This window comes from Parasteatoda tepidariorum, chromosome 7 (assembly GCF_982258835.1).
Source record: "Parasteatoda tepidariorum strain Cologne lab strain chromosome 7, Ptep-v5.0, whole genome shotgun sequence".
Lineage (NCBI taxonomy): Eukaryota > Metazoa > Arthropoda > Arachnida > Araneae > Theridiidae > Parasteatoda > Parasteatoda tepidariorum.
In genome coordinates, this window is record NC_141761.1 from 1,607,288 (window position 1) to 1,619,293 (window position 12,006).

The 12,006-nt window shown below is 30.8% G+C and overlaps 1 protein-coding gene across 4 annotated transcripts in view; it reads left to right on the forward strand.

Annotated features, from left to right (window-relative positions):
- The window catches only part of LOC107439530 (HEAT repeat-containing protein 5B), a 126,610-nt gene that overhangs the window by 94,086 nt on the left and 20,518 nt on the right, over nt 1–12,006 (forward strand). For all 4 annotated transcript variants that reach the window (XM_087167004.1, XM_043052959.3, XM_087167005.1 and 1 more), the window contains 3 exons: nt 1,120–1,293; nt 2,751–2,886; nt 6,501–6,752. In XM_087167004.1, the coding sequence (XP_087023130.1) occupies nt 1,120–1,293; nt 2,751–2,886; nt 6,501–6,752 (562 nt within the window). The remainder of the gene's footprint in view (nt 1–1,119; nt 1,294–2,750; nt 2,887–6,500; nt 6,753–12,006) is intronic.

A 12,006-nucleotide genomic window follows, 5' to 3' on the forward strand; every position in this document is an offset into this window, starting at 1 on the left:
TAAATATAGCAAATTCACATTAAAACCTCAGCTTTCAGTTCATAAAACATTATACAGAATCTACATACAAAACTTTTCGTCAAAAAAACATTTTCTTCTGAAAAATGCATTTAAGATGCTAGAATATTCTGAAAAGTAAGAACCTTGTGGACAAAAAAATTAATTATTCAAATATTTATTTCTAAAAAATGAATTTTAATTGTCTTAAAAAATAATTTATTCAAGTAATATATATATACAGTATACTCTTGCTTGATATCTCGAAAATCTTATGTCAAAACAATATTTTTCCCCTTAGCATTTTATATCCGCCTAAAGTTAATCTAAATTCCCCTGTTGAGGATTTGCAAGACCTTATTGTGTCTAATTTTTTTTAATAGAGAATGAATTGGAAAAATCACATTTTAAGTTTATTGTAAGCCAATTGTTTTCTATTTAACATATAATTATTTTTCTCTTACTTTTAAAAATAAAATTATCATTGTTGTATTTAGACTTATAGTCAACTATCATTACGTGCATATTTATTATTCTTATGTTTCATGACTCTATACTTTTTAGAACACATTTAGATCTGAACTTGTTATCTCAAAAACTCGCTATCTTGACATTTTTTTAGCCCCTTCACCTTTGAGATATCAAAGAGAGTATACTGTACTTAGTATGACCGAAAACATTTTTGTTTTGTTTTCGGGCGTTAACTTCCTGTTTTTGTTTCCCTGTTAGCATACAAAAAAACTACAACTTCATTTCTAAAAGTTCAAATATGAATAGTTTATTCATTTCAAACAATTAATTTAGCCCCCTAGACAATCACTGAATGACTACGGCCAGAGTTACGTCACTCCCTATCCATCCGTAGGGTAAGTTGTTGAATTTAATTCCATATTCTATTGAATTGAACATAGAATATTCTTAATAGGAAAATTAACTTGATTCTTAATATGAAAATTAACTTAATAGGAAAGTTAACTAATCCTATTCTTAATAGGGAAATTAAATAACTGGAAATTACTTAATATAGAGGATGGAATTTGCATACTAATCGCCAACAATTATAAATTAAATTTCTTGATGTATTTTTATGGGAAATCCTTACTTATTTGGTTCTTTTTTTAGGTTTGTAGTGCCTGGATTGGTTGTGGAGTGGCTAGAGATTTAAACGACTTGAGAAGAGTTCACCAATTGTTAGTTTCTTGCCTGGAGAAGCTTCATAAAGGATCCAAAACTCTGATCTACAATGAAAGTGCCTCTACAATGGAGAAATTGGCTATTTTAAAAGCATGGGCTGAAGTAAGGTTTAAAACAACTCATTTCTATTACTCATCATCAATGGCTCGACAGCCCAGGCTGGGCCTTGGCCTTCTCGAGAAGTTTTTTCCAGGTCAAGTTTCATCCTGCTAGCGTTTTTCAGTTTTTAGGACCAAAAGGTCTTTTTCTAGGTCCATCTATCCATATCAAATTCGGCATGCTTCTTTTTCGTATGCTGACTGATCTGGCCTTAAAAAACAAAAATTTGTGTCTTCATCCATGCTGATAACGTGGTCTGTCCATTTTATTCTTTGCTGTTTAATGAAGTTAATAATATCAGGTTCATTATATCAGTGATAAAGCTCTAAATTTGGTTCAATAAAAAAAAATCTACTCTAAAATCTTAGCCACACACTTTTTTTTTGAATTCCTCCAACTGTACTTCTCAATACCTTTCTCATAAAGGTACCCAACATAACTGTACAAGATATGGTCCAGGTTTCACATTTCTATTACTTCAACATATTACTTATTATCAGAACTAGAATGTAGATGATAAATGTATTTATTTGCATTTTGGCTGGGATTTTTTTTTTTCATTATTTATGTTTTTCACTTTATTTATATGTGAATTAATTTTTTCTTCTTATAAATTAGTATACATTATGAACTGAATCTTATTATTTTAAACATCCTTTGATAACAAGTGTTGATGGGGAACAGAGTTTCTCAAGGTTTGCTTTTGGACAAAATGCTATATTTCAATTTTAAGAATACCAAAAAACTTTTGATAATGCAATAGAGTTCCCACAGGTCAGGGAGAACAGATGAAACCTGGAATTGTCAGGGAACTTTATTTTAACTCAAAAAATCAGGGAAAGTGGTAATTTTTTGACAAAAACCTGGAATATTCTTTTATCATGCCGGGAAAATAACCAGTCTTGAAATTGTCAGTAAGTTACTGAGATTCGAGTTAAATAATTCTACCATCTGTTACAATTATTTGTAATAAAAATTTAACGTTATAGTCATACTAAAATCTTCCCATCCTGTTCTAATATTTTTTTACACAAAAAATCTAATATTTCACAAAACAAATAAAAGAATCAAAGTTTTCTGATGAAAATAGGATCTTAATTTTCATTGAAATATACCTGGAAAAGTCAGAGAACTTTTTTTTGCAAATTGAGTGGGGACCCTGAATACAATTTTGATGTTTTTAAATGATTGTTACAAAAAGCTTGTAAATTTTTTTTTTTCTTCTCAAGTCTTTATTGACGTCTCATTTTATTCAAATCTACGCACATTTACTATATTTTATAAATACAAGTTACACCTTATAATTTTTTTTTAAAAATTGAAAGATATAATTTTTTATTTTAAAGTCATATGTGGTTTGTTACATTTTTAAATCGCATTTATATTAGAAACCCTGATTGATGTGATTTTCAATGAAAGAAGAAACATGTTATTTTATCAGAAAATGTCATTTAACGTAGGTGTATGTGGTGGCTATGAACAGTGAAACCAACCCTAGAGAAGGACTTCTGCGATTGGTGTCTCCTGAATTGTCACTCTTAAGCACCTACTGGTTAGCTTTTTTGAAAGACTATGCACTCTTGTCTCTGCCATCAGGTAACCTATTTTTCTCATTAATTTATTTTAAAAAGTGCTTAAAGGTGCATATTTTCGATATTCGTTATTTAAGAACCCTTAAAGGTGCTTTTAAAAAGTGCTTAATTTTCCCTTTTCAAAAATGAGATTTTTTTCTTTACCATGTCGATTTTCGCCACATATTATGTAAAAGTGTGGTTTTCACATTGTTCTATTCAACGTTTTCACAATTAATTCCACCACAATCCATTTCGGCGTACCGTCGATCGGTTGCGTATGAAAGCATGAATCGTTTTACATGTTTGATGAAATACTTGCCAGTTCGTGTGTGCGTCTACCAAGTTGAGTTTGGTGAGATTCTAGCACTCTCATGTGTAACACTGCTGCATTTTGGTAGATAATCTTAATTTCAGGCTTCATTTTCCACCCTCTGATATCGAACCGAAAAACTCTCCATCATTTTATAGTGACTAATATAATGAAGAAAAGAGTTCTTTATCAGAAACTAGTTAGTTTATCTTGTTCATGTAAAAACTTCGAAAATTATTTTGCATTTTGTTAATGTACATAGTTCTCCCAAAGACAACTAATAGGGTTCCAACAATGCATAAAAACTGCTTTATTTTGGAAAATAAGGGCTCTTAAAAGTATTTAATTTTGGTTCAAGATCTTTAAAACTCCTTAATTTTGGTTCAAGGTCTTTAAAAGTCCTTAATCTCCAGTGTCACTGGTTAGTCTTAAAAAAAATTTTTAGTCTTACAAAAATATTTACAGCAAAGTAAGGTGAGGCCTTGAATAGAGGACGCAGCCATTTTAAAGAGAAAAAAAAGTATATGCAGGGCACCTGGAAAGTCATGAATTTTGGTATTGAACAAAATTTGTCATGAAATGTCACGATTTTAACTATTTTTTAAAGCAAATAATGGAAAGCCAAGGATTTAGATAGCTGAAAATTTTTTTTTTTTAAATGTAATTGCCCACTCCAATTTTGTGTTCCGAATATCTGAATTTGTAGCAAAATCCCCACTCACAGTTATATTTTATTACAATATAAAATGTTTTTATCATGTTCTTTAGAAATTATGGTGTTCTTTCAAAAAATGAAGAAAAAAAAACCTTTCTAGAGCAAATTATCTTTTAAACTTCTGTGATTTCAGAATTAGAACAATTATTTTTATTTTTTTTTTATTTTATCAATTTAAAATTCTAGCCAGTCATTAATGAATTTTTTTTTATTGGGAAAGGAGAACAGAAAAATCAGGAGTATTTCTTTTCTTTCAGATGAACAAAAAAGTGTCTTTAGAATATAATTCTGCAAAAAAAAAAAAAATAATAATAATTATTTGCTTTTGTATTTTTTTCAGCTATTTTATTGTTTCAATTCTTTCTTCACTCTGTTTTTTAAATTTAAAATCTATAAACATGAAGATGCAGAGTGTAACAGTTTTATTTATACCTATCATTTCAAATAATGTCATTATAATGCTTTTTTTAATTTATTGTTGTATTTTCGTTGGAGAAAATAGTGACTAAGTCATGAAAAAGTCTTGGAATGAGTTATGGAAAGTCAGGAATTTGAAAATCTAAAACATTGTTTCTCAACGGGAGCGATACCGCCCCCCCCGGGGGCCGTTGGAGTATGCTGAGGGGCGGTGAGCTTGTTTTGGGCAGTAGGGGGGCGGTGAACTTGTTTTGGGCGTTAGGGGGCGCTGACCATGTTTTGTCATTCAAATTTAATGTTGAAACTCCCAAATAAAATTATTAAATTACTATTGATTTAATAAATAAAATTAATCTAAAATTAATGTTAAAAGAAAGATTAAATCATTATATTAAATTAAGATTATCCGATTCACCATTTGTTCCATTATGTGATCTATATTCTCGAATTCGAACCAGCGCAACGCATGAGACAGTTGTTTTTGCCTCTGATTCATACAAGTCATTTGGCGAAAATTGAAATGCATATGCTTTCAGTATGAATGTTTGGTTTGACCCATGTTTCTTATGAAGGTTTTCGTTAGCTCCTTTTAGTATTTTCCCCCAGTTTCGATTCATTTTCACTGTTTATTTGGCTAGGAACGTGCGCGAATTAGTTCTTCATCGTAAATTATTTATTAATTTTGAAAAATTGTTTCTTATCTTTCACCGTTTGTATTTTGCTGCCTCCAACAATGTCGGTTAACAGAAAGAATTGTCGTTAATACTTGAATACTCGTCAGTGTCACTTACTTGAAGTTCGGATTTGTTCAATCGCCATTGAACTCTCAACTTCACAAATGTTTACTTTGTTAGAAAGTTTTATCTAATGAGGCAATAAAACCTTCCCGTTTGCAGGAGCATTTTCAAAAAATTCATCCTGACAAACAAAATAAAGATCTGTCATTTTTTACGAACATCAAGCACAAGTTCAATTTGATCACTACAAAATTAGTTAATTTTTGCCTTTCTAAAAAAATTATTTTAAGGAAACAAAATTTTGGTCGGAAGGAGTTTAACCAATTTCCAATCTAATCGGCTCTTAAAAAGAATAGTGAAATTCCCTCTGGTGATACACAAGAATATTGCTAACACCTTGAGTCTTTACACATGGACTTTTTCGACCGCTATAAAGATGTTTTGTCCCTGGAAGTCCCTAAATGGGATATGAATCCTTTTGTGAATATTGAGACAACGGAGGTTCAGATTCAGGAGGAATCGGTCGAACTTTCAAGCAATGAAACTTTGAAATGGTGATCATCTCTCTGAATTTTGGCTCCAAGGTAACACCACTCACCTGGACTATAAAATCTAATTAAGAATAAATTACTCTTTTTAACTATAGACTTCTTTGTTGTACTTTTTTCAATACTGTATTTATTTTGATTACAACAAATAGAATGCGATTATCTGCCGGAAGAAAAATATCGAGTTAACGTGCACATTATTTTTTTAAAAAGAACGAAGCAAATTTTACTCCTAAAAAATTGCTTAAAAATGTTGCCTCTTATAATTCAGCACCTCCCCTCCACCCCTTTGCTAAAAATAACAAAATTTTTACAAAGGGGGGCGCTGAAATTTTTTTTGCTCCTTAGGGGGGCGGCAACGTTAAAAAGGTTGAGAATCTATGATCTAAAATGTAGCAGATACCCTGTATATGCTGAAAAAATATTAAGAGTATATTATATATATAATATACAAGTAAAATTTTTTATTAGTGCTCACATCCTAATTATATTTGAGGAGATTTCCATATTGTGAACTGGGACAGAATAATCACGGAGCCTTCGCAACTTTTGGGTAGTTGCCTGCGCATGACTAAAAAAGACATCACAGAAAGGGATCAAATCAAAAGGTATAACTCGTAGTCACCTCAGGGCAAACATCGACATGCTTTTTGTAAAAAAAAAAAACTTGCAAGTTTAAAATCTATTTGGCACAGAGGCAATTGAAGTTAGCACGATGGATCACCCTTATATTTTTCAAAAGAATTAAGAGTTAAAGAATATTTTTTTAAGTGCTTGAAAAATGCTTAAGAGGTACTTATTTTTTGCTCGAAAATTTGGCTACACACCCTAGCCATGTAAAAAAATTACTACTTCCACTATTTTTTTCTTCCTTAAATAGATGTTTTAAGTTGGATTTTCTCTTTCTAGAATTTCGTTCCCAACTACCTCACGAAGGGGGTGCATTTTACAGCTCCGACACCATCGACTCGGTACGGAAGTTCTACAAGGACACTTGGCCACCTGTTTTGAATGCAGCTACCCTCTGGCTGTGCAGCGGAGGGTTTGAAAACATTGAGAAGAATGAAATTTCCACTTTTTCACCCAATCTTCATGCGTACGTGATTTCCAGCAATAAGAGCCTAGCTGAAATTAACTCAGATCATTTTCATTTGATTTTTGGTGAGTTCTTTTATTTATAACTCAAAGCATTCATTGCAATGTTAAAGCAGGCTGTGTAGGGTTTTTAGAAAGTGCTTAAAGGTGTTTATTTTTTATTTATATTTTTTAAAAGCCCTTAAAGGTGCTCTTTTTTATTTGGTGTTTGTAAAAATACTTAATTTTCTATCTTTTAGAGATTTTTTCTTTACCTCAAAGCATTCATTGCAATGTTAAAATGTCATATTTTTTTCAATGTTTTTTCAATTTTTTACTAATATTTCTTCATTATCTCATCTCTTCATCAGCTCACGCGATTATATCCTCAAAAAGCAGTGCTTTCTAATATTGTATCAATATAATCTAATATTGTATCAATATAGCCAAAGCAAAATGTATCAATACAATAGTGTGAGGAGCATTCAATAAAATCACTTTACTCTGTTTTTTCTTAGCATTTTATTTTCTGTGTTTTTATGTTATATTTATTACTTAATGCGTTTTATTCTATTTTGTTTCAAAAAAATTTTCTTGAGTGCTCCTCACACTATGAGAAACCTGCATGTGTTGGGTAATCGCAGAATGTTGATTATTTTGAATAGTCTATATCTTAAAACTCTCTAAAATCAATTCAGAATTTAAAAAATGACCCGAATATTAAAAAAAACTTAACTTAAAATTAGCCCAAAACGAAATTAACTTCACGTGACACAAAACGGGGCGGGGTTTGCTTATGACGTCAAAGTATAGTAACTCAGCGAACGGGAGGAGTTAAACAAAAGCTTCCTATCTAGAAATGTGTTACAAAGGAGTTTTAATTTGAACTGCATTTTTTAAAAATTGTTTTTCTTTCTTGTTTATATCATATATATAGATTAAATATATATGTAGTGTATATCAGTTGCATCCTCCCCTTTGACAAAATTTTTGTGGGCACCTTTCAGCATAATGAAATAAAATTAAGGAATGAAAAAATAAATGTTGAAACTACTTTTTTTTACTACAACTTTTGAAATAAATTCATTTTTCTTTCTTTATACTGATTCATTTTTATTTATATTTGTCTATATATAAAAATCTGAACTGTTTTGAGAGTTTTTATTTAATGAGTTGATCCCAATTAGAGAGAATGGAATGAATGGTATATGACCTGGAATTATAAGTTTTAGGTAAATAAAATTTTTTTAAAAATTCTTTTTATTATTAACTTCTAAAATATTTTCTTAATTTTTTTTTGAAGAAATGTAAATAATGCTAAACCCCTATCATTTTTTATTTTAACTTTCATAATTTTTTCTTCTTGATAAAATTAATTAATTATTTTTTAAAAACCCTTCAGCATAATGAAATAAAATTGAGGAATGAAAAATAAATGTCAAAACTACTTTTTTGCAATGTTCTCTAAAAATAAAATCCTTTCATTTTAAAGAATAAAAAAAAAGAAAGAAAGTGATCTGAACAGCATTTCATAAACATATTAATTCAGTATAATGAATCATTCAGAGAAGCTTATCAATCAGAAAAACAATCTTATAGAATTAAATTATAATTATAATAAAAAATTATAAAAAGTAAGTTATTGTAAAATGGTCTTAGCAACAGTATAATACTCCTAAAACTAGGTGGTATAATACAGTAATTGCAGACAATTTGCGAGTATTTTTTTTTCATCGCGTTTGATGGCTTTGCACCAAATTTGTCTTTTTTCTCCTTTTGGTACTCTAAAAAATAATTTATTTGGCGTGTTTAATGTAGAACTATTGCACATGGTACAATGCAACACTTGTAGTTTTTGCTTGGAGCCATTTTTCAGAATTTATACTCAACGTGGCATATGCTTTCACCGTTTCACAACATGATGGGAGTCGTGATTGTACTATACTTTGACGTCATCAGAGCGGATGGGAAACCTAACAGCGATTTAGGGAGCAGTGCTAATTGAGCGATTTTAACTATTAATAACAAAATAATTAGTTATAGCACCGGTTTGAAATTGGTGTCTATTTTTATAAAATGTCATGATGTTTCATTTTAAAACATAAAAAAAAGCATGCAGGTTGCTCATTGTATTGATATATTTTGTTTTGGTTATACTAGTACAATATTAGAAAACACTCCTTTGTGAGGATATAATTGTGTGAGCTGTTTGGAGAGATTATATATTTTTTCTTCTTCTTTGTTTTCTAGATTTTTGCTAGTTTGCTTTTAAAATGATTTTCTTTTTTCATTATTCTGTAATTTTCTCTACATTTTGAAGTTATCTGTACGTATGTATATGTATGTATGTATATATATGTATGTATGTATGTATGTATGTATATATATATATATATATATATATATATATATATATATATATATATATATATATATATATACACATGTATACATATACAGTCGAACTTGGATAATTCAAAGGGCAAGGGGCCTCTGCGAAACTTCGAATTATCCGAAAAATGTTATTTTTATGTCTCAAAATAATCACTCGTAACAGAAATTGCAAAACAAAGATTGTTTATTAATTTTAAATTAAAGAGCTTACTTGATTTTTTCTAACAAAATCTTCAAGAATATTAATAGCTCTAAACACAGCTTCACTTACGTCAGATTGTCCTTCTGCATAGCGTTGATATTCTGATAAATGAACGACTGCCTCACTTGAAGTTGGAATTGTTCTTCTACCTCATCTTCAATATCTTCTTTGTCTTCTGTTGTAATATTCTTATTGTTTAGAACTTCAGGTAGAATATCTGTGTCCGATAACTCTCCACAATTGTATATATTTTCATCCATACTGACGCAATCATCGAACGGAATGTTGTCTTCCCATGCAACTGGGGGAGGTAAATTTTTTTCATCGCAAAGATCGCTGGAGACAGTGCTCCTAATGAATCCTGCCTTCCGAAAGCAATTTGCTATTGTTTTTGGCTGACTTTGCACCATGCATTTAAACACATTCTTGAAGCATCAAGGACAGTAATGGGAAGCTTTTGGGAAGATACAGTAAGGAGGAGTTGAACGACTAGACATCTGTAGAAATGCTTCAGATTTTTAATGATGCCTTGATCCATTGGTTGCACCACTGATATCATGTTTTGCGGGGGGAAAACAACGGTGATATTTTCCATAGTGGGTATCGATTTATGAGCAGTGCAGTTATCAATAAACAGGATGATTTTTCTGTTTTTTTCTTTGGTATGTGTGATTGAGATCTAGTAGCCATTCTTCAAAAATATTCGTCGTCATCCATGCTTTTGTGTTGGAATGGTATTCTATAGGCCTTGATTTGACATTTTTAAAACACCTTGAATTTCTTGATTTTCCAATCATCATTAATGGTAATTTCTCAGTGCCGTCCATGTTTGTTCCTACAAGTAAGGTTATTCGGTCTTTACTGTGTTTTCCACCACTACATTTTTCACCTTTAAAAGCAAGAGTCTTTGCAGGGGTACATTTAAAAAAAAGTCCAGTCTCATCGACATTAAAAATGTCTCTGTCCTGTGTATACTCAATAATTTCGGCAACTTTTTCTTTTCACACATTTGCTGCACCTTGGTTCACACTTGAACTTTCACCACACACAGACTTGAAAGAAATTTCATTTCTTTTCTTAAATCCGTCTAACCATCTGAAGCTTGCTTTGAAGCTGCTGTTACCTAAACTGATAGCAAATTCTTCTGCTTTTGCACGAAAAAGAGTTCCACTGAGAGGGATGTTTTTGTCCCGTGCTTGTTTAAACCGCTTTGCAACACACACGTCCATGTCAGGATAATCGGGCTCTCTAGCTCGCTTCCGATTTCTATTAGATTTCAAAATTCTTTCTTTATTTTTCAAAAAAGTCGAAAGAGTGTTAGGCGCTATTCCAAACACTTTTGCGATGATGCATTTTTTTACACCCTTTTCTACTTCTCGAATTACAGCAATTTTTTCATCGAAAGATAAGGTTTTATATGGGGCTTACTAAACGACATGCTTGCACTGAACTATCACTGCAAAACTAAAATCACAATATAGAAAGCAAGTAATATCGACTACAGTCCTGGTTTTTAATGACGTGATTATACACCAATTTCCCAGAGTCGGATGCAAGGTGATCTCATGAAAAAAATAAACGCACTACTATTGGAGGAACTACTGTCAATCAACTGCCCGATGACCTTTGAAGGACGACTCACGTAGACATAACTTTTTTCAAGATCATGAAGATTCGCTCAGCCGGTGGCAATTTTTTTCTCCTCCTCTCCGACCGATGACATCTATGCATCCTATCACGTGATTCGAAATACCCTTCCCGTCGTTCACAGATTTTATTTCAATTGGGATTGGCTCAATTACAAGGAAAGGGTAGGAGATACCTGTAGCCAAGGACAGATGCGGGTGGTCTAGGTTCATTTCCTCCTTATTCCTGTTCTATTTGAGCAGATAAGACTATTCTCCCTCCCCTTTGTCATCCCTAAAAAAATTTCCATAATAGCTGAAAATAACCAGAAAACCTTTCAAAAATAACTGCATTTAAACTAAATTTTGTCATTTTTGAAAGGGCAAAAACTTTGAATTATAAAAGTTGGATTTTGAAATGACCAAGTTTTTTTTAACATTAACTGAATATACATGTGTCTAGGGAAGGAGAAAAGCTTTGAATTATACACGAATTCGAATTAAAGACGTTCGAATTATCCAAGTTTGACTGTATATATATATATATATATATATATATATATATATATATATATATATATATATATATATATATAATTCACAATTCACAAGGAAGGTGCGAGAGAGTTAATATATTATATTTTATCTTGTTTATATATTTATGAGCAAAAGAGAATATTTTTTGTATTCTTTATCAAAATATTAATCAATTGTTTAAAAAAGATTTCTGTGAAATATTTTTTAATGGTTTAATTGCTTTTAATTTGGGGCTTTACGTGTTTTTTTTTCTTTATTGCTAAATCCCTCAATGTGCAATTAGTAACAGTGATGTATTGTCAGCCATTGAGGACCATCCAAATTAAATTTCTTTTCATCGCAAGATGTTAGTGGTGCGGCCTTTACTTTTAAAACTTTGTGTGGGCATATTTTTAAGAAGGGGATTTTTAAAAAAAATGCCCTCATAAAGTAGAGAGGATTTTTGTAAAACTTTTATGCCCTCATAAAAGTTTTTAATAAAAACTTTAAAACTGACAGTTTTAATATTCATAAATTTTCTGTTTGTGGCAATTTAAATGGAAGCATTTCAAATATTACATTTTTTCATTTCATTCATTACTGT